This window comes from Lepidochelys olivacea (assembly GCF_965140295.1).
Source record: "Lepidochelys olivacea isolate rLepOli2 genome assembly, chromosome: 10".
Taxonomy (NCBI): Eukaryota; Metazoa; Chordata; order Testudines; family Cheloniidae; genus Lepidochelys; species Lepidochelys olivacea.
In genome coordinates this window covers 60,546,577-60,570,279 of record NC_140420.1, presented here as the reverse complement: position 1 = coordinate 60,570,279, position 23,703 = coordinate 60,546,577, and the positions used below count along the sequence as shown (strand labels likewise).

Sequence of the window (23,703 nt, the reverse complement as noted above, 5' to 3'; positions counted from 1 at the left end):
GAATGAATAACTGCTCATGACACGTGTGCTGATCCCAGTGAAGGAGGGCTCTGTTTGGAGCAACATGTGTACATAGATCCCACCTTCCCCGGGTTCAAGTGGCCGCCGGGAGCCTTTTCCAGTCAGCCCTTAGCTCAGGTGATATCTCCCTGTCTCTCCACCCTCAGGGATAGGGGACCCTTAAAGGGGCCATGACCGCTTTCTTCCCACTGACCAAAGTCTCCCCCATCATTCAAGAGTGCAGAGAGCGCATTAGAACACTAAGAAAAAGCTGCTATCAAGCATGCATAATAAAAACACTTTACATGTTAATCTGTCATACTAACATCCGCTCAAAGCAGCAAAAGAGCTACCCAGGGGTTGTGCAAACCCAGTAGCACTGTGATCAGATGTACAGGGTCAAAGCACCACTCAGCTTTGGCCCAGCTGCCCCTCTGTCATGATCCAGGGGCAGCCAGGCCAAACATGAGTGGCACTGTGACCCTTTGTGCCAAGCTGCAACGCCCCGAGTAGAGAGCTGGGTCCAGCCCCATAGGATAGGAACCACTGCGATGGGCTCACTCTCCAACTCCCCCACCCAAAGCCTCCCTTCAGTGGTAATTTTTTTGGAGCGGGGAAGCACAGTTTCAGATTTTGCCCTGGGCACCCAAACACCTCTGTGTGGGAAGGAAGAGCTGATCTCTCTGTATCTTGGGATTCTCTCCAAGTTCTCCCACAGCCCCCACAGCTGCTGAGAACAGCAACGTGAGCAGCTCTCAGAGTAATAGCCGTGTTAGTCTGTATTCGCAAAAAGAAAAGGAGTACTTGTGGCACCTTAGAGACTAACCAATTTATTAGAGCATAAGCTTTCGTGAGCTACAGCTCACTTCATCAGATGCATATCGTGGAAACTGCAGCAGACTTTATATATACACAGAGAATATGAACCAATACCTCCTCCCACCCCACTGTCCTGCTGGTAATAGCTTATCTAAAGTGATCATCAGGTGGGCCATTTCCAGCACAAATCCAGGTTTTCTCACCCTCTACCCCCCCACACAAATTCACTCTCCTGCTGGTGATAGCAGCTCTGTGAGCTCTCCGTGCTGAGGAATGGCAAAGCAGCACAGCAGTCTGTCCCCCTCCCTCTACAGCAGCAGTCTGCCTGCTGCTGCGTTCCTAGTGCAGGGCAGAACAGGAGCATGCCAGTGCTTCCCTCTTTGTTTGTTTACCAAACAGAACAGTACACGGATACTTCCCAGAGCTTTGAAAGGGGAGGGGTGCATGCCTGCAGGGCAGCAGAGATCAAAACACTTTTGAGCAGAGCAATCAGCACAGGCATTGCAGGATATTGGCAGAACCCAGTTCCCTCCACAAAACAATCAGCAGTGTCTACACTGGCTCTTTGTCGACAATAAAGGGAGAAGAAAAGACAAAAGTCTCTTGTAGGGGTGAGCAGTTTTTTTGTGACAAAAGTCCCATTGTAGTGTGTATGCTCTTGCTGTTTTGTCACCAAAAGGTAGTTTTGGGCAACAAAACTTTGCAGTGTAGACAAGCCCTCAGTCTCCAAAGACCATTAAACATTTGATTTCCCTGCTGGGACTGCCAACAATGGTTCCAATAACCAACTGTGAATAGATACCCAACAATTTCAAAGCAAACTGAAACAACTCATTTCATACAGACCAAAAGAGCCACACACTAACTATTCTGCCACTATTTGTTTTCCTGGGTTAGATTGCAAGTGGTAACAGAAGCAAAAAGCCAGAGATCCCTTTTTTAATCAAACGACTTTGCCAGTATCACAGTTAACTATGTCTTCTAAATCTAACTTCAAAGTAGCAAACTTTTTAAATACCATAAATTGGTCAAATCCTTTTTTATATTATTCTCAAACTAAACTAAAATAATGTAGATTGCTAAATGAACAGATTCTGCAAACTATGCATATTTACAATGATTGTCAAAACTAGTAAACTATTATAGCAATTAAAAAAAAGATATCTAAAAGAACAAAAATCTTTACACAGGAATAGTGTAAGAATGCAATCAGATGTACATACTGAAACCCTACACAATAAATCATTTAAATATTCATCAAACTAAAACATATCCACAACACACAAACACCAAGCTACTTATACCACTGCAATATAAACTGCTTTATCAACAGAAGCGACTGAATGCACATTACTGCAAGAACAAGTTTAACAAAAATATCCAGAAACCATATGTAAATCTGAGGTCATAGATAATATACTTAAACTTGACACAAGTTCTGTGAATATTAAAAAAAGAGAAAGACAAAAACAGGAAGTTAGCACAGAAAGAACTGCTAGTCTTCTCTCCCTGATGTATGCCTCAGGTCACATTAACATATTAAAGGAAGGTTTCAGAGTAACAGCCCTGTTAGTCTGTATTCGCAAAAAGAAAAGGAGTACTTGTGGCACCTTAGAGACTAACCAATTTATTTGAGCATGAGCTTTCGTGAGCTAAGTTAAGTAAACAATTTGAAGTTGTGTTCCAATAGATGTAATAAAGGAAGTAATTGCAGTTCAAATTGTGGCCCTGGGTAATCAACTGTACTAGTATATTTGCTACTAATAAAAAAAATGGATCAAGTTACAACCTTACACTATTGCTGTTTCAAAAATACAGCAACACTTTCCACTTACTGGTTTCAGAGTAGCAGCCGTGTTAGTCTGTATTCGCAAAAAGAAAAGGAGTACTTGTGGCACCTTAGAGACTAACAAATTTATCTGAGTACAAGCTTTTGTGAGCTACAGCTCACTTCATCGGACGCATTCAGTGGAAAATACAGTGGGGAGATTTATATACAGAGAGAACATGAAACAATGGATGTTACCATACACACTGTAACGAGAGTGATCACTTACGGTGAGCTATTACCAGCAGGAGAGCGAGGGAGAGGGGGATGGCGGGGGGGTGAGGTGGGGTGGGGGGACCTTTTGTAGTGATAATCAAGGTGGGCCATTTCCAGCAGTTGACAAGAACATCTGAGGAACGGTGGCGGGGGGGGGGGGGGAGTGGGGGAATAAACATGGGGAAATAGTTTTACTTTGTGTAATGACCCATCCACTCCCAGTTTCTATTCAAGCCTAAGTTAATTGTATATAGTTTGCAAATTAATTCCAATTCCGCAGTCTCTCCTTGAACTCTGTTTTTGAAGGTTTTTTTGTTGAAGAATTGCCACTTTTAGGTCTGTAATCGAGTGACCAAAGAGTTTGAAGTGTTCTCCAACTGGTTTTTGAATGTCATAATTCTTGATGTCTGATTTGTGTCCATTTATTCTTTTATATAGAGACTGTCCAGTTTGGCCAATGTACATGGCAGAGGGGCATTGCTGGCACGTGATGGCATATATCACATTGGTAGATGTGCCGGTGAATGAGCCTCTGATAGTGTGGCTGATGTGATTAGGCCCTATGATGGTACCCCTGAATAGATATGTGGACACAGTTGGCAACGGGCTTTGTTGCAAAGACAGGTTCCTGGGCTAGTGGTTCTGTTGTGTAGTGTGTGGTTGCTCGTGAGTATTTGCTTCAGGTTGGGGGGCTGTCTGTAAGCAAGGACTGGCCTGTCTTCCAAGAACTGTGAGAGTGATGGGCTGTCCTTCAGGATAGGTTGTAGATCCTTGATGATGCACTGGAGAGGTTTTAGTTGGGGGCTGAAGGTGATGGCTAGTGGCGTTCTGTTATTTTCTTTGTTGGGCCTGTCCTGTAGTAGGTGACTTCTGGGTACTCTTCTGGCTCTGTCAATCTGTTTCTTCACTTCAGCAGGTGGCTACTGTAGTTGTAAGAATGCTTGATAGAGATCTTGTAGGTGTTTGTCTCTTTCTGAGGGGTTGGTATAGGGTGGTGTTTATGTGACCATCGCTTATTAGCACCATAGTGTCCAGGAAGTGGATCTCTTGTGTGGACTGGTCCAGGCTGAGGTTGATGGTACGATGGAAACTGTTGAAATCATGGTGGAATTCCTCAAGGGCTTCTTTTCCATGGGTCCAGATGATGAAGTTGTCATCAGTATAGCGCAAGTAGAGTAGGGGCATTAGGGGACGAGAGCTGAGGAAGCGTTGTTCTAAGTCAGCCATAAAAATGTTGGCATACTGTGGGGCCATACGGGTACCCATAGCAGTGCCGCTGATTTGAAGGTATACATTGTCCCCAAATGTGAAATACTTATGGGTGAGGACAAAGTCACAAAGTTCAGCCACCAGGTTTGCTATGACATTATCGGGATACTGTTCCTGACGGCTTGTGGTCCATCTTTGTGTGGAATGTTGGTGTAGAGGGCTTCTACATCCATAGTGGCCAGCACGGTGTTTTCAGGAAGATCATCGATGGATTGTAGTTTCCTCAGGAAGTCGGTGGTGTCTCGAAGATAGCTGGGAGTGCTGGTAGCGTAGGGCCTGAGGAGGGAGTCTTAGATAGCCAGACAATCCTGCTGTCAGGGTGCCAATGCCTGAGATGATGGGATGTCCAGGATTTCCAGGATTTCCAGGTTTATGGATCTTGGGTAGCAGATAGAATACCCCAGGTCGGGGTTCCAGGGGTGTGTCTGTGCGGATTTGTTCTTGTGCTTTTTCAGGGAGTTTCTTGAGCAAACGGTGTAGTTTCTTTTGGTAACCCTCAGTGGGATCAGAGGGTAATGGCTTGTAGAAAGTGGTGTTGGAGAGCTGCCTAGCAGCCTCTTGTTCATATTCCGACCTATTCATGATGACGACAGCACCTTCTTTGTCAGCCTTTTTGATTATGGTGTCAGAGTTGTTTCTGAGGCTGTGGATGGCATTGTGTTCTGCACAGCTGAAGTTATGGGGCAAGTGATGCTGCTTTTCCATAATTTCAGGCCGTGCACGTCGGCAGAAGCACTCTATGTAGAAGTCTAGTCTGTTGTTTCGACCTTCAGGAGGCGTCCAGAATCCTTCTTTTTGTAGTCTTGGTAGGAAGGTCTCTTTGGGTTATTATGTTGTTCAGAGGTGTGTTGGAAATATTCCTTGAGTCGGAGACGTCAAAAATAGGATTCTAGGTCACCACAGAACTGTAGTGTATCATGTTCGTGGGAGTGGAGGGGCAGGAGAGGCCCCAAGATAGGACAGATTCTTCTGCTGGGCTAAGAGTATAGTTGGATAGATTAACAATATTGCTGGGTGGGTTAAGGGAACCATTGTTGTGGCCCCTTGTGGCATGTAATAGTTTAGATAGTTTAGTGTCCTTTTTCTTTTGTAGAGAAGCAAAGTATGTGTTGTAAATCGTTTGTCTAGTATTTGTAAAGTCCAGCCATGAGGAAGTTAGTGTGGAAGGTTGTTCTTTCATGAGAGTATCCAGTTTTGAGAGCTCATTCTTAATCTTTCCCTGTTTGCTGTAGAGGATGTTAATCAGGTGGTTCTGCAGTTTCTTTGAGAGCGTGTGGCACAAGCTGTCAGCATAGTGTGTGTGGTATGTAGATTGTAATAGATTTTTTACCTTCAGTCCTTTTGGTATGATGTCCATCTGTTTGCATTTGGAAAGGAAGATGTCTGTCTGTCTGTATCTGTACGAGTTTTATACAATTAACTTAGGCTTGAATAAAGACTGGGAGTGGATGGGTCATTACACAAAGTAAAACTATCCCCCCCCCCACCCCTCACCGTTCCTCAGACGTTCTTGTCAACTGCTGGAAATGGCCCACCTTGATTATCACTACAAAAGGTTCCCACCTGCCCCTCCCCTGCTCTCCTGCTGGTAATAGCTCACCTTAAGTGATCACTCTCATTACAGTGTGCATGGTAACACCCATTGTTTCATGTTCTCTATGTATATAAATCTCCCCACTGTATTTTCCTCTGAATGCATCCGATGAAGTGAGCTGTAGCTCACAAAAGCTTATGCTCAAATAAATTTGCTAGTCTCCAGGGTGCCACAAGTACTCTTTTTCACTTACTGTTGAAGGTATTCAGCAAATGGATACTTTTGCATGCTACATAAATGTGCATCATGTTAAAAAATAAAAACCCCCAAAAATGCATTTAGAAGACTACTAAGATTTTGAAAATCATTCTATTAAGAGCTCTACTTATTTATATTATTCAGCATGCAAAAGTATGCATGTGTCCAGTACTCAACTCTCTGTGTGTGTATATATTGCATGTTCAGGTGTATTACAGGTAGCAACACCTACAATTAAAGTTACCCAACATTTATAACTATAAGACCCTGTTTTCAATGGTTTGTAACTTTGCCAAACTTTAACCATAAGAACTAACATTTCTATGCCAAGTGTCTGCCTCTCACTGAATTTTTGGGAAAATTTCAGCAAAAACAGGTCAGCCCTGGCTCGGGCCAAGGTTAGGGACAATTACATTGTTTTGACCACGTTAAATTCTTACAGACGTTTTGTAATGAAGCTCTAGGGTCTCCATGTTTCGTAATAAGGTCTTGAAATTTGTATGTGACCGCCTGTCTGTCCAGTGTACATCTGTTTTATTTTATTTCTTTTTTTCTAGTGATTTTGTGGAGAGGAAATATAAGTGAACTCTTACCCTTTAAGAGAAGTCCTTGTCTGAGTAAAAAAGCAGACATTAGCAGAAGATGCTGATAAAGGATGAACTGAGCATATCCAAGGTCTACTTGAGGGGGGGGGGGGGAAGAAAGAGGAAGAGAGTTCTAACATATGGTTTGTGCATTATTTTTCCCCATTCTTACCCTGTTGTTTTGTTAAAATAAACAAACTGCAATTTTTTCAGGGAGTGCATGTATTTTTATGATGAAAGCTCTGGGATTGGGTAACCCTGTATCACAAGCCATAACCCTGTCTGAGACATTATAATCATCACCACAGCAACCAATCGTGATGTCAAAGGATTAGGACTTCAAGTGAGGTACAAGTGACCAAGGAAGCAGAACAAAACGAGGAATAAAAGCTCCTGTTTTCATGTAAAAAGAGTAAATAGATTGGGAAAGGGAAATACAGACTATATAGGAAAATAATTATGTAGTAAGGTAAGATGAGTTCAATCAAACTGTGTGCTAGTTGTAGTCGGTCTGTGTCTCAAGCCATATTAGAATCTAGCTTAAATGGTGGTGTATGTTTTTGGTTTACCACACCCCGACATAGGCGCTGACTTCCCCTCTTTCCCATGGGTGTTTGACCCCCACTCTGCCCCCAGCCCCGCCCCCAATCTACCCATTCCATGAGGCCCCGCCCCCACCCACCCCTTCTCCGCCCCCATTTCAACCCCTTCCCCAAAGTCCCCACCCCAACTCTGCCTCCTCCCTGCCCCTATTCCAACTCCTTCCCCAAATCCCCACTCCGGCCCCGCCTCTTCCCCACCTCCTCCCCTGAGCACGCCACATTTCCGCTCCTCCTCCTCCCTCCCGGAGTGTGCTAAGGCTGCCAAACAGCTGTTTGGCGGCAGCTGGGTGGGAAACGCTTGGGAGGTAGGCAGAGCAGCGGGGACGCAGTGCACTCAGGGGTGGGGGAGGAGAAGGAAGAGATGGGCCGGGGGGTGACGGGAGCTTGGTTCCTGGTGGGTGCAGAGCACCCACTAATTTTTCCCCAGGGGTGCTCCAGCCCTGGAGCACCCATGGAGTCGGCGCCTATGCACCCCCATACTAGTGCCAATTTAAGAGGAGTTATCCTGGCAAGAAGTCATATATATTCTGTTTCTATCAAAGGAAGCAGAATGAGGAAATCAATAAAAAAATTCTGTACTTTTTACATGTATTTTAAGGAAACTAACGCACTTAGCTTGAAACATTTCTCCAACACGTATTAGCCTAAGTTTTAAGCTTTGTTACCCATCCTACACACAATGTAAGAAAAAAATGTGTTTTACAAATTAGTTATCTAGCATGATTTGAAACACTCCATTAGCATCTGATGTATACACAGTGTGTAACACCTATAATATTGTGTTATGGGTGTTGTAATCTGGAGTGGGAATCTAGGTTATGACTGGAACAGAGAACACAATCTTAAAGGTGTTAAATTGTGTCTACATCAGGTGTTAATGGGAGAGTTTCAAATCATGTTCACTAACTAATTAATAAAAAAGCACCTCCTTTCATCATTTAGATAGTAAAGGAGGACAGTGGGAGTAGAGTTAAGGCTGTTTGGTTCCCCCTAAATTGTGCATTTCCATACCATGTAATGTTTGTTGCAAGTTATAACTTTACTGTTAAATTTCCAAGCTAAGTACGTGGCTTGAGAAAACTATTACTTAAAGAGAAAGAAAACATTATGAACCTAATAGAAGCTAAATATAACCATAACTCCTTAATGTTTTCTGTCCTGGAATTATTGTCTCTAAATAGAATTGTTGTTCCTTTGCCAATAATCTCATTTAAAGTAATGTTACCAACTGTCTCTAAATAGAATTGTTGTTCCTTTGCCAATAATCTCATTTAAAGTAAAGTAAAAACAACATTATTCTTCCTTACCAACTTCATTTAAAGTAGATCTTTAATATATTTCTAAATAGTATTACCCACCTCACCCTTCAGATGCTAGCCCCAGCCAAAAGGTAGTGGAGAATAGATTGCTCTTTAATACAGCGTTTTAAAATAAAATTGCTAATAACTTCACGTTATTTTAAAATACTTCAAGTACCACTTGCATATGTACAACTTTATTTATTTGCAAATAAACTTTATATTGCTAATCCATGCACGGATAAAATATGACATCATCTGAGTTGATGGACACTATCCAGAAATCTGTATTAAAAATGATAATTCCACTAACTTTAAAAACAGAAGCATGATTTTAGCTTTTCTAGTACTTGAGTTAGAAAACCAACATAGACACTGAGATACCTCTCAGAATTTTAGGGTACAAGCAGACTGCTGATACGAATGTAAACTCAGATGAAAGAAAAGTTGGAAATGAAGAAGATACTGTTTAAAGTACTTATTTTATTATTTTAGACCAAGAAGCAAATGAGGGGAATGAAAACATGAAAAGAAGTATATGGTAATGTAGTTTAAGTTCTTTCATCTGCTATATAGTACAGTTCAACCTTTTCTGAAAGATAGCACTTAGGACTCAGTTTCTAAACTGACCGAAAAAATAACATTAAAACTGGACACTAGTTAGATGAGTAAGAAGATCTAGTCTTGAGAACTAGGATAAAGAACAGAGCATCTCATGTTCAAAGTTGGCCTGAAAAAAGTTGTTGTCATGAGAAAAGTGTGTAAGGGAGTGGTTTGTTTCAAAGCAATTGCTGACTAGCTGTAGTTAAGTGGGAGCAGGATTAAGGAGTTTTAAAACTTGTCCAAACTTTCATAGTCCGTTTAGCCTGGGTCTTTCGCTTAGACAGAGGTCTGCTCAGCTTGGGACTAAAACTGGCCTTGGAGCCTGGATAAGAAAAGAGCTGCTCAGAACATAAAGTTTGTTCTAGCCCTGAAAGACTGTTCAGCCTGGGGCTCTGGTTTAGGAAGAGGCTAGCTCCACCTATCTGACATATTCAAGCCTATCAGCGCCAAAGAATAGGATTAAGAAGTCTTCCTTCGGACTAGACCAAATAAAATTCACTTGAGCAATAATTTAAAGCTTTCTAAAAAATTCTTAAATGAAAGGTTACAAATTTTAATTGTACTGCCTACATTACATAAAATAATCCATTTCCTTCTCAAATAGTCATCAGACCTACATGCCAAGCTGTCAGGGAAAGGAGGAGGAGAGAATAGTGTTACAACTACAATGTGGTTAGACTTCTGAAAATATCTCATTTTCTGAAATATTATTTATGTAGTGCCCAAAGTATGCTATGTATCAGGTCTTAAATCATCTGTATGAAATATCACTTCTTTCAATTACAAAAAATCCTCAAAAGATCTGCACACAATGTGCTTCAGAAGACTCCAGAAAAGAGCCATATGTTATACACTACACTGCATTCAACTTTATATTTTATGTTTTTCTTGCATTTCCCATGCAAAAGTTAGATGTTTTCTTATGTTCTTAAAAATTGGACAAAAATGTATTCAGCAAAATTATGAATGATTAGGGTTGCACTGCCTCTTGCAATCAAGTCTCTATAGTAAAATTTACATATATTATCTTTGATTCAAAGTTTCACTATCAAGGAATTATGTGCTAAATCATTCCCCATATCATGGCAAAGCAGCAAGGAAATACATGTGTTTGACTTCACAGATTTTCCAGGAAACTGACACTTTGTGTAGGACATTTTTTGAAGGGAGAGGGGAGCTTCCCTACACTCACACCAAATTCTGTGTGGATTCCAGAGAGCCAGTTTTATGGAGGAGTTACAGGACCAACTGAACGTACTACATTTTATAGCAATTTATTTGCTCTCTATTTTAAATGTGCCCTTCTAGATTACAGATAAGAGGCATAAAGCTATTAATCACATTTTAGAACGTGAGAAGCAAGGCCACTGTGTTCTTGTTTACAGTATTTGCTAATTTTTTTTTTCAAAAAAAGTATTAACTTCCATAAATACAGCCTAATGCTAAGTAGCTCATATAAATAATCTAGTGCAGTTTTATTATCATCATCCACGAAATACCTGCTCAAAGAGATCTTTTAAAGGTATTAATGTACAAAACCAGAGAGACTGGAGAAGTTCAACACCCAGCTGTCCAGCCATTACCATTCACGACCTGTTTGATACTAAAAGACTTAAAGCAGGAGTTCTCAAACTGGGGGTTGGGACCCCTCAGAGGGTGCCAAAGTTATTACATGGGGGGTTGCAAGCTGTCAGCCTCCACGCCAAACCCCGCTTTGCCTCCAGCATTTATAATGGTGTTAAATATATAAGAAAGTGGTTTTAATTTGTAATAGGGGTCACACTCAGAGGCTTGCTATATGAAAGGGGTCACCAGTACAAAAGTTTGAGAACCACTGACTTAAAGGGACACAGTCAACTTGAAATCTAGTAAATTTAAAAAAAAAAAATTAAAAGCAGTTTAAGTTTCTATAGCTGCTGACCCTCCCAGTCCTCCTGTGGTTTCAAAATTACATTTTCTTATTTTTAAAAATTGTGTATTTCCCCTCCAGTAAAAGACTCATGTGAACAGGGGAAAGACTGAAGAAGACTATACACCAATTGCTACAAAATGCACAAAGTACACAGACTGAAAAATCTTTTTTTTTTTAATTTTGGTTATTTTACAGTAATCTGAGGTGTTATAACAATAGATAAATTTCAGTGTTATTTTTAAGATGACATCCCTATAATAATAGAAACAGAAATAAACTTTGTACACGGTATGTTTTACCAATACTATATTACAAACTTCTAAGAAAGCTGTCCAAGTCTTTCATTCAGCTATTACTACTACTGTTATTTGACATTTATATTATGATACTATCTAGAGACCTCAACTAGGTTGGTACTCCACTGTGATAGGCAGTGAAGGAAACATATTAAACAACAGTTCCTGCCTGAAAGAGCTTACAATTTAGTGAGCTTTGGAGAATCTCCCCTATAGCCCTATAAAATCAACTGGCATCTTCTTACCGACTTCAATGGGCTTTGGATCAGACCCCAATATCCAAGGTATCAACAGTGAAACTACTGTGATTTTACTCGTTTGTAAAACCAACTACTTTAAAATATGTAGCTTCTTATGATGAAAATATAACTACAATACACAGGGCATAATCTTGAAAAAATTGGACGGAAGATTTTTTTTGAAAATTATTATTTATATTAGCAGCCAGTCTACAAACTGAGGTTATCTAGAAATGTAATCTATTGTAATGGTTTTCCAAACCTTTCACAGTAATGACAAAGCTATCATTTTCCTTCTGTCTTTTTACTATTTTGTTGGCAGTAATTAAGTAGAAATTAGTTTGTCTACTTCCAGAGTCTTGGTTCTTCTGTCTTGAAAGAATGTGCTTAAAAATATTCTGCTCCATCCCCCATAGCAGAAGTTATGATGCAATTGGCTGCATTCTCCACAACTGCACAGTTGTGTGGGGAACTCCACAGGAGTCAGTGCCATTTGAGGTAATTATAGGGTGCACATGAGATAAAGCTCCTGTAATGGCATGAAATCTAACACAGGATTAAAAGAAATGGGTATGTGCATGTAGAGATATGAAGGAAAAGGAAAACTGAGTGAAAGAAATAACATTCTTCTAGTTTTAATCTTAGAGTATTTAGATACAAGTAAAAGGAAATTCATTTTATTCAATATATAAATATTATTTTCTTAATTTGACAGTGTCTTGACTGCTGTAACCAAATTTGACACTCTCTTTTTAAAACAGTTTATTCACATCACTGTATACAATGTGCAGCTCCCATTAAAGTGAAATAAATATTCAGGGTGCAAAATAAAGATTTTTGATAACTATTGCTTTCTGTCTCTTACTGGTAATACAACAGAAATGTAAAATACTATATGTCCAATTCACCAAAATTTGAGTGTTGGAATAAAACCGATATCCAACGTAAAACAGCATAATAATAATTCCATTCTACGTATAACTGCAAAGTTCTTCCATCTTGAAACAAGACCTGTCAGACCAGAAAGACCTGAATGAATGTTAACAAAGAAGAATGACTAAATAGTGAAAAGTAATTATTTTTAGCTAATTATATTCCACTTTTAGCTAGGGAAACTAAGGATTCTGTTTTACAGGAATATCCTATTTCTGATGTACAAAAAAAGTCTCAGAATAAATAATTAAGGTAAATATGCTATTGCAGGATCTTCATGCGAATTTATATTACTTCTACTAAGCAGTCTTCAATTATAATAGCAATTATTTTCTGCTTCCTCAGATCAACATATTTCTATGAAAAGATTTCTGACAACTCACAGTTCTGTAATGCTAATTTACTTACTGTACCGTGATACTAGTGTTGTTTGAATTCCCAGGGCATGATGTGAACACATTGTTCTGTCTGTGCACCTGCACTGCTTTACTAAAACCAATCTCTATATTTGGTTTTGTGCTCTACTAATATATTATTGTTTTTTCTCTCATAAGTATGACGTTTTGGCTACAGATAAAGTAGCATGGTTCCAAAACAACTTACTTAACATTCAGCAGTGTAAACTATCACATCATTTATGAAATCTAATACATTTCATTGGTCACAAGCCTGTATGGAGATGATGAAACAGATGGAAGCTGGGAAATCATAATGCATAATATTCAAGATCTAAGAGCCAATTTCTCATTTGACTGAACTACATAAGATATATTAAAGTAATAAAACAGTGTCGCCTTTTACTGACCAATATAGTGAGCAATTCAAGATCCTCTTGCACTCAGCCGTACATCACAGAATATCAGGGTTGGAAGGGATCTCAGGAGGTCATCTACTCCAACCCCCTGCTCAAAGCAGGACCAATCCCCAACAAAATGCTACAAACACGTATATACCCATTCACCACGGGGTGGGGGGCCTGCTATTTCATTTCTTATTTAAACGTTACCACGATGAAACAGACTAAAGTAAAAGCAGCACTATTTGGCAGACATGGCAGAGGAAATTTGTTTTCCAGAAAGAGTGCCCAGCACCCACCACAGAGTAGTAAAACCATGGGATTCCCTCTGATGGCCCTGCCCTTTGCCAACAGCAGAGGTGCTTAGCTGTCTTCATCCTGAACCCCCCTTCCCAAAAGCTGACATTTACCCTTACGAAGCATAGCAAAGGGCAGCAAGAATAGTTACATAAGTGATCGTGTCATTACATGGGTATTGCCCAAACACGCGCTTCCCACGTACAGCACGGACGTTTAAATACTAACCCGCTGCCTCGAGCCACGCTGTCTGCTCCCGATTCTCAAACCCGGGCCGCATATCCTAACCCAGAGGCAGCCTGGGGCCCTTCTCGCTCACGCACAGAAACCAGCGCCCCGCCCGTTATCTGCTCCCCTGCCCGCAGCTCCCTCTCGAAAGGGCCCTTCCCCCGACAGCGGGCCCGAACGAGGAGAAGGGGGAGGCGGCTGGGGGTGCGCAGCGCTCTCCCGGGCAGGGAGCTAAGGGGCTGCCCCCCGAGGAGCGCTGTCACTAGGGAGCCAAGTGGGGAGCGGGTGGCGCAGTCGCACCATGGGCTGAGGGACAAGCCGAGATGCGCTTCCCGAGCGAAAAGAGGAAGGAAGGAGTCGCCTGCCGCCCACCTCGACCGAGCGGCCCCTCGTACCTGAGTGACCGGGCCCGGCGCGGCGCCCCCCGCCGCAGCCAGCCAAGGACGTGGGACGGGGGCGCCACGGGCTCGCGCCGCTAGCTCCTGATGCCTTCACAAAACAACAAACAACCAGCAGCGGGGTAAGCGGCGCCTGCGCATTGCTACTGCGCCCCAGCACCCTGGCAAGTGTAGTCCGCTCGCTGCTCACTCACTGCGGGCCGAGCCCGAGGGGAACTACCGATCCCAGGCAGCAACGGGGCGGCGGCGCAGAGGTCAAAGGGCAACGAGGTTTGTCAACAAAGGAACCGTCAGCGGCTCCTTGAGGGGCTGGTGCTATGGCAACGCCGCACGCCCCCGACGCCTGAGCTTTGCGGAGCTGGGGCCACTGTCCAGAGCCGGCTGCAGCGCCTTGGACAGCAGCAGCAGCGGCGCCGGCGGCCAGGCTGAGGCGGACCGTGGTAAGCAGCGGCAGAGCGCGCGCGCCGGCCCGACCTGTCGCGGTGGGTAGTTGGCGCCTGTTAAGTCTCAGAACTTGAGAGGTGGGGTAAGGCCGCGGCCCCACTCCTGGCGCTGTAAACGATTGTCCGTCCGTGCCCGGCTCGCCGCAGCCGGAGGCACAGGCCGCATTTCTCAGCTGGAGGAGGCAGGAGAGGGTAAAGTCCGTGTCGTGTCCTGGCTGTTTCACCAAGTCCCGGCTGTGCTCCTGGGCGGCATTTTAAAGATGGGGAAGAAAGGGATAAAAATAACCCTGTTACCTAAAGCAGGCATGTACAAAATCGGATCAGGAGACGAGACATTCCCATGCACTTACTTTTAGTGCCAGTCAGCGGGCACGGATATTAAACAGCCAATGCAACTCGGAGAACCTGACAGTGAAAGTGGCTGTGTAAACTACAGACTTCATGCCAATTTACTGGCTCATCTGAAAGGAATGCAACAAGGAAAAAGATTAGTGATAAGTGTTGTCAGTTTTAATCTACCATTGTATTAGCAACAGAGGTAAATTAATGGTTTATTCAGGATTTTTTTAAATTGACAGTATCCCACTTACACCTAAAGTTTAATCTAAACCAGTGAATTTATATGTTAGAGAGACAAGGTGAGGCAATAACTTATTGGACCAACTTCTGTTGGTAAAAGACAAGCTTTTCAGCTTACACAGAGCTTTTCTTCAGGTCAGCTGAACCTCTAAAGGTCACCAGGCTGGAATGACTTATTTCATCAAAATGAATGAATACAATTCTGGATCAGTTCTTACATCACCATAGTATAGCACACCCTCCCGTCATGCATTAAACCACATGACTAACATCCGTAATACATGTTCTCTCATCCTCTCCCTAGGGGGAGAAGTGTACAGTAGAGTGTCTTGTTTTGGTAAGGCTTTTTTTGTGAATGGTAGGCAGGAGTTAATATGCAAGTTACATACTTGTTAGAAAAGGGAAATCAAAGAAAACACCAAACCTTTCACTTGAGAAATTTAGAATATAGATTTTAAAAATATATTGACAAGGGATCTGTTTTGTCAGTTCAAACAGTAGAAATTGCCTTCTCTCTGAAAAAAAATTACTAAACCACCTATCTAAACTCCACAGCAAAACAGTTGTTTATAGAAATACAGAAGTTCAGCAAGTGAATCCTTAGTACACACACGCCTTGGTGGGTGGGGGGGGGAACTATCCTTTTGTCAACTTCATTTGAAGAACAGCAGTATAGAAAAGTTCATAGGACTGGCATTTCAGTAGTTTTCTTCTCTAGAGTCATTCGTCTGTTATCATGCATTTAAAAATAAATAAATAAAATAGAAAATCAGCACTTAGCTTACCTTTCATATAACACTTACCAGTTAGAAAAGGTTGGTAAAGTAAATGTGGCAACCCCTTATATTCTCTTATAAAGGCAGCAATTTTGCACTGATATGATTTTATACATGTTCAAATCACTGGATAGATATTCAGGCCTCTGTACACTCAGGAGTAGCCCCACGTCAGTAATGAAGGGTGCAAACCGCAGCTTGTCCTTGTCTAGTTCTACTTAGTTGCACTGGTATTGAGTCCTATGCCTAGTGCTGGCCATTGATTGCTGAATCATAAGACTGGAAAGGACCTTGAGAAGTCATCTAGTCCAGTGTCCTGCACTCATGACAGAACTAAGTATTCTCTAGACCATTCCTGACAGGTGTTTGTCTGACCTGCTCTTAAAAATCTCCAATGATGGAAATTTCACAACCTCCCTAGGCAATTTATTCCAGTGCTTAACCACCCTGACAGTTAGGAAGTTTTTCCTAATGTCCAACCCAAAGCTCCCTTGCTAAAATTTAAGCCCATTGCTTCTTGTCCTATCCTCAGAGGTTAAGGAAAAAGATTTTTCTCCCTCCTTGTAACAACCTTTTACATACTTGAAAACTGTTATATCCTCCCCCTCCCCCCTGTCTTTTTTCCAGACTAAATAAATCTGATTTTTTCAGTCTTCCCTCATAGGTCATGTTTTCTAGACCTTTAATCATGTTTGTTGCTCTTCTCTGGTCTCTCTCCAATTTGTCCACATCCTTCCTGAAATATGGCATCCAGAACTGGACACAGTACTCCAGTTGAGGCCTAATCAGCACAGAGTAGAGCGGAAGAATTACTTCTTTAGTGCTAGACTAAATTACCTAGGGAGGTTGTGGAATCTCCGTCATTGGGGATTTTTAAGAGCAGGTTGGTAAAACACCTGTCAGGGATGGTCTAGATAATACTTAGTCCTGCCTTCCAGGTCCCTTCCAGTTCTATGATTCTCATGTCTTCCTTACAACACGCCTGCTAATACATCCCAGAATGATGTTGGCTTTTTTTGCAACAGTGTTACACTGTTGACTCATATTTAGCTTGTGATCTACTATTACCCCCAGATCCCTTTCCACAATACTCCTTCCTAGGCAGTCATTTCCCACTTTGTATGTGTGCAACTGACTGTTCCTTCGTAAATGGAATACTTTGCATTTGTCCTTATTGAATTTCATCCTATTTACTTCAGACATTTCTCCAGATCATTTTGAATTTTAATGCTATCCCCCAAAGCACTTGCGACCCCTCCCATCTTGGTATTGTCCGCAAACGTTATAAGTGTACTTTGTATGCCATTATCTAAATTATTGATGAAGATATTGAATAGAATCGGACCCAGAACTGATCCCTGTGGGACCCCAGTCGTTAAGTCCTTCCAGCATGACTGTGAACTACTGATAACTACTCTCTGGGAACGATTTTTCAACCAGTTATGCACCCACCTTCTAGTAGCTCCATCTAGGTTGTATTTCCCTAGTTTGTTTATGAGAAGGGCATGTGAGACAGTATCAAAAGCCTTACTAAAGTCAAGATATACCACATCTACCACTTCCCCCCCATCCACAATGCTTGTTACCCTGTCAAAGAAAGCCATCAAGTTGGTTTGACATGATTTGTTCTTGATAAATCCATGCTGACCTTTACTTATCACCTTATTATCTTCTAGATGTTTGTAAACTGATTGCTTAATTATTTGCTCCATTATCTTTCCAGGTACAGAAGTTTATCTGACTGGTCTGTAATTCTCTGGGTTGTCCTTATTTCCCTTTTTATAGATGGGCACTGTATTTGCCCTTTTCCAGTCTTCTGGAATCTCTCCCGTCTTCCATGACTTTTCAAAGATAATCGCTAATGGCTCAAATATCTCATCAGTCAGCTCCTTGAGTATTCTAGGATGCATTTCATCAGGCCCTGGTGACTTGAAGACATCTAATTTATCCAAGTAATTTTTAACTTGTTCTTTCCCTATTTTAGTCTCTTCTGATCCTACCTCCTTTTCACTGGTATTCACCATGTTAGACATTCAGTCACCACCAACATTCTTGGTGAAAACCAAAACAAAAAAGTCATTAAGCACCTCTACCATTTCCACATTTTCTGTTATTGTCCCACCCCCCTCCCCCCATTGAGTAAGGAGGCCTACCCTGTCCTTGATATTCCTCTTGCTTCTAATATATTTTTAGAATGTTTTCTTGTTACCCTTTATGTGTCTAGCTAGTTTGATCTCATTTTGTGCCTTGGGCTTTCTAATTTTGTCCCTACATACCTGTGTTATTTGTTTATATTCATTCTTTGTAATTTGACCGAGTTTCCACTTTTTGTAGGACTCTTTTTTGATTTTTAGATCATTGACGATCTCCTGGTTAAGCCTATCTTTACTATGCAGTGGGATAGTTTGCTTTTGTGCCCTTAATAATGTCTCTTTGAAAAACTGCCAGCTGTCTTCAATTGTTTTTCCTCTTAGTCTTGCTTCCCATGGGATCTTACCTACCAACTCCCTGAGTTTGCTAAAGTCTCTCTTCTTGAAATCCATTGTCTTTATTTTGCTGTTCTCCCTCTTACCATTCCTTAGAATCATGAACTCTACCACTTCATGATCACTTTCATACAAACTGCCTTTCACTTTCAAATTCTCATCCAGTTCTTCCCTATTTGTCAAAATCAAATCTAGAACAGCCTCTCCCCTAGTAGCTTTCTCCACCTTCTGAAATAAAAAAATGTCTCCAATAAAGGATATTCAAGAGTGTAGAAAAGGCCTAATCTTTGCAACACCACTGTGAAATAGTTGAGTAAACATTAATATCCCTATTTTACAGATGAGGAAGCACAACAAAGTACAGGAAGTGATTTGCTCAAGCCATGCCACAAGGCAATAGCAGAACCAGCATTAAGCCTCCTGACGCTGGACCTTGTGCTCATTCCTCCTCCACATCACACTGTCTTGAGCCAAGCAGTAATGCATACACAGATTAGACTGTTTTAGTGAAGCTGGAAATCTCAGCAAGGCATCAATCTTATGCCATATTTGAAAAAATGAGGGAACTTTTCACCTTTGACAGCCACATCAGATCTTGGTTAGAATAGCTCATCCAAGGACTGCCACGTCTAGCAGTTGTCTAGTTCCGAATTATAGAATCAGAATAGGATTAGACAAAGGGTCTATAGCAGTAGTTTTCAAACTTTGGGTTGTGACCTGGAATGCAAGGCACTGGGTCACCTTGCTGGCAGCCGGCCAGTAAAAACTAGTAATCCCTACCTGTTCTGACACTGCACTGCACCCCGGAAGCGGCCAGCAGCAGGTCCGGCTCCCAGGCAGAGGGGCCACAGAGCTCTGCATGCTGCCCAAGCACCGGCTCCGCGCTCCCATTGGCCAGGAACCGGGCAATGGAGCTGGGGCAGCGGGCAGCGCCTGAGGGCGAGAGCCGTATGGAACCGCTTATGTGCCTCTGCCTAGGAGCCGGACCTGCTGCTGGCCACTTCCGGGGCGCTGCGCAGTCCACGGTTCCAGGACAGGCGGGAAGCCTGCCTCTGCACCCCGGCTGCACTGCTGACCAGGAGCCATCGGAGGTAAGCCCATGCCCCAACCCCTGCGCCAGCCCCCCCAAACCTCTCATCCCTGGCCCCACCTTAGATCCTGCACCCCCAGCCCAGAGCCCTGACCCCCTCCCGCACCCCAACCCCCTGCCCCATTCCAGAGCCCCCTCCCACATCCTGAACCCCTCATTCCCAGCCCCACTCCACAGCCCTCATACCTGCACCCCAACCCTCTGCCTCAGCCCACTCCCACACCCCAAACCCCTCATCCCCAGCTCCGTTGCGTCATGGGCATCAACAATTCTCTTCAACTGGATTGCCAGAAAAAAAGTTTGAAAACCACTGGTGTATGGAACCTGAACCCAACCTTCAGTCTCAAGGGAAAAGATTTCTTCCCAATGTTCCATAGTGATATCTACAATTTTTTTTTCTTTATGAAACGGTAAAGAACACTAATGCTAGATATATTTAAACTTTAGTGAATGCTATAATTCAAGCAAATGGCTACCCAGGACAATAGTCACCATGTCACATCTGATAATTGTTAGTAATGAACAATTACTGATTATTTAATTCTATGGAGTACTCTTTACTGTGGAACGGAGCCTTCACAAATAAACTTATGTCCACGGATATGACTAAGGTATGGTATTTTAAAAAAAAATATTCCAGGATTATCAGGTCTCTGCAATTTTCCACACATTCTAAAATTTAATTTGAAAAAAAATTCTATCCCCCCTCCAATATAATAGGCCCTCCACAATATAAACTATAAATGCAGCCCTTCTAAACTGACAGAAAACTAGAAACAGTAGAAACAAAGATGTGAATTAGCTGCTCCTTCACTTCAGTGCCTACACAGAGGATTGTATCAGTAAATTACTAGACTACTCTAAAATTACACTTACTTGGAATCAAGCCATTTAAAAATAAATGTAAAACTTTAGGACAACGTTTAGAATTATGCAAAATGCCCCTTCTCCCACAAATATAAGCAGCATTGTTTAGCCCCTTCCCCTGTGCAAATTAATCTTTCTGAATTATTATACTGAAGCTGTAACATGTTGTGTTATTATTATTCCTCCTTCCCAAAAATCTAACCCACTAAGAAGGTATTATAAATTTGAGTGAAAGAATGAGTCTGAATCTAAGCATGGGTTTCGCATGCTACATAACCCTCTTTTCATTGTGCCACTTTTTGCTGGAGCTTACCTATTTACCATCTTTAAAATAGCACACCACTAAAGTAACTGGATCCAGGTAAATAGCTGAATAATATGTAAGTGACCTGTACAATGCACTGCAGAAGCATACAACAAAAGTCTGTGAAAGTTGGGAAAAATTCCTTTTAGTTTCATGGCTTTTTTTCCCCTGCAGCTTTCTTCTGCAAGAAACACATTACTTTCCATACACAAGTAATTAAACTAATAATATACTTATGTAGTGATCAGATTCCTAATATCTGTTTGTTTAATAAAAACAATGATTTAATATGAATCTAACTGAAATATTAATTTTGTCCTGTTATTTATAAAGAGAAGAAACTCATCAAAATTATCTCTTATTTAGGAAAAGAAAATGACTTCTGCTGAGATGCTACCATCAAGTACCCACACGGAGAAAATCAAATCTGTTCAACTGCCTTCCTGTGCAAATCCTGGCAATCCTGTGTTTTCCTGTATGTTGGACCCAAAGACACTCACTACCAACAATTTCTTGACAAACCCTCAGCTTTTACTGTTTAAAACAACTTCAAGTGAATATGGTGCTATACCACCTACCTCCCAAATGGTACCGTGTACCTACCATCCACAAGATGAAACATTTACAAAACATTTGTTAATTTGTGGTTTGACTCAACATAATTATATAAACACTGCCATTGACAGAAGTAGGGTATATGACTACCCAAATATGCAGCATACTCTGTAAAATTGTACTATCTTACTTTTCTCACATATTTACTGAAATACTACTCATTTTAGTTTTGGGAAAACAAAATGCAGGACTGTTATTTTTGTTGTCCATTTTGGGAGTAAAGTGGCAATACGTATTACAGTAAAACACTTTTTTGATCATTGTAGTAAACAGGATTTTAAGTGAGTATTTGTTAATACATTTCTATGCATCAACCCATACATGAATAAAGTATCTCTCTTTAAATGAATGTGTTAAACACAACACTTCTTGTACATTAAAGAGCTAAGTGCAACAGAAATTCACTTAAGAGGATAGATCTTTGAGATTAATGTTCAAAACAAGTGTCAGATCCCGTGTTACAAGGCCAGACTTTTTTTTTTTTTTTTTTAAATCAAATCCTGCCAATATTTCCACCACCTGCAACCCCAAGGAAGCCAATAGGGTAAGTGAGTGCAGAATTTGTCTCAATATAATTTTGATGTGAGTAGGTTGTCCTTTAACAGGTTTGTGCTCTGCTTCAGTCTTAGAATTTGTACTGTGCAACTTACGCAGAGACAAATTCTACAACTCCTTCCACAGTTGAGGAAAGTCAAAACCTTAAAGCTCTTCCCAACCTTTTTTGCATAAAGTGGAGTTGGGACTATACAGTTCTGCATGGAGAAGAGGTTCAGTGGTAAACTTTCTGCACAAAACATGGGGAAAGTATTTTGCATAGGTCAGGATAACAGCCAGTGGATCTGATAAACACACTGATCAACTAGAACACAATGCAAGTATAAGGGAGGTGATACAACAGTTTGCAGCCAACCTACTGGCTGTAATGTAGTGTCCAAAATCAAGCTGTGCACACTGCCTCTGAGTTGCTGAAGGGGGGATGCCATCTATTCTTATCAATGTAGTTTTCCCCATGTACAGCCCTTTGAGGTCTGCATGTGAGACAAATGTTTTAATCTATAGGCACTGTTACAATACGCACCTTAAAATACTAATTTAGACTGAAGGGTGCATAAATATGAAAACAAAAGTAACTGAACATCTATATTTGACCATATTTTTAGCAGTAGGTAAATGGGAATTCAGTCACACAAATCTTTGTTAGGTACACACGTGTTTGCTTGATAAATAGGGGTTTTGATGGCACAAATATAGAGATTGGGTTGAGGGCAGCTAAAAGTTGGGTTAGGAATTTTATGCAAGAATGGTTCATTTTGTCCTCATGTGTAAAATATAGTCTGAACAGAAGATTAAGTATAAATCACATGCTCTGGAATAAAACATTCACTGCATGGAACAGACAGCTCAGAGGAAAACACACAAAGAATAAATGAAAACTTCAGGCAGATAATATCTTGTGAACATCAGTAACTGTGTCTTTAGGTCCCAAAGAAGAGGCATTCAGAATAAGTGAGAAACAAAAAATTACATTTTAGCAAAAATGGGTGAATGCTAATCACAGCCCTGCATTAGGGATAACAAACAGAGGGAGCACTGGGAGGCATTATGCACAGCTGCTTCACTATGCTTAAAGAGAGCATAATATAGTGTCTGCTAACTGGTTCTAAGGAATGGTAGAGCCCTCTTGCATAAAATTCCCAGAGTGTCAGAAATTCCCTAATTGTCAAATCAGGAACAAATTAGTAACCTAAGAAATTCAGAATGAGATCAAGTATTGCATCATAGCTGTTCGCCATCAGTGCCAAGCATACTCAGAAATAACAGAAGTTTAAAATAAGTATAACTGTATCCCAGACCACATTAACAAAGCCAGTAAGGTCCAATTTTTTCAGCCTAAGGGCCAAGCTTTAGTTCAAAAAAGTCAAAGGGCCACAATCAGTACTCTGGGGGCAGATTCTCTGCCCTGTTCCACTCCATTTGGGCAATGCAACTTCTCCTCTTTTCCTCATCTCTAGGGCTGCCCAACTTGGTTTTGTTCGGGAAGGTAGTCACATTTTGTTGGTGCTCCCTAGTCTCAAACAGGGCCAGTCAAGCTCCTATCCTGCTATCCCCAACATTCCCATAACCACATGTACTTATCTCCTCCCAGAGCCCAGGCTCCAACCCAAGTCCAGAGTGCTTGACCACTACATTCATTCAGTGCAAAAATGCAAACTACAGCTGTGAGCTGATGGAGTATTAAACACTTTAGAAAATGTTTTTTGATACCTGCTTAGCAACCATGAATACCAAAGAAATAACATCTCTAGCAGTTATCTATTTTACTAATTACTTACAAATTGTCAAATCAGGAACAAATTAGTAACCTAAGAAAGAAATTCAGAATTAGATCAAGTACTGCATCATAGCTGTTCACCATCAATGCCAAGCATACTC

At 41.4% G+C, this 23,703-nt stretch overlaps 2 protein-coding genes across 5 annotated transcripts in view; one reads left to right on the top strand and one right to left on the bottom strand.

Annotated features, from left to right (window-relative positions):
- The window catches only part of CCPG1 (cell cycle progression 1), a 62,246-nt gene extending 48,010 nt beyond the window's left edge, over positions 1 to 14,236 (bottom strand). Inside the window, exon 1 of one of the 4 annotated variants that reach the window (XM_084640731.1) lies at positions 14,108 to 14,236. Coding sequence is in view for 2 of the 4 variants with exons in the window: in XM_084640733.1 (XP_084496859.1) it covers positions 13,713 to 13,764 (52 nt within the window). In the remaining 2 variants the exon portion in view is untranslated. Of the gene's footprint in view, positions 1 to 13,712; positions 14,037 to 14,084 lie in introns of those variants that run through there. The other 3 variants (XM_084640732.1, XM_084640733.1, XM_084640730.1) reach the window with 3 other exon arrangements.
- Positions 14,237 to 19,302: 5,066 nt separating this feature from the next.
- PIERCE2 (piercer of microtubule wall 2) lies at positions 19,303 to 21,583 on the top strand (the record flags this gene model as incomplete). The annotated part of the gene is made up of 2 exons (XM_084640739.1): positions 19,303 to 19,485; positions 21,022 to 21,583. 2 exons carry the CDS (start codon positions 19,303 to 19,305, stop codon positions 21,382 to 21,384), a joined length of 546 nt encoding a protein of 181 aa, XP_084496865.1. The 3' UTR covers positions 21,385 to 21,583.
- Positions 21,584 to 23,703: the final 2,120 nt, after the last annotated feature.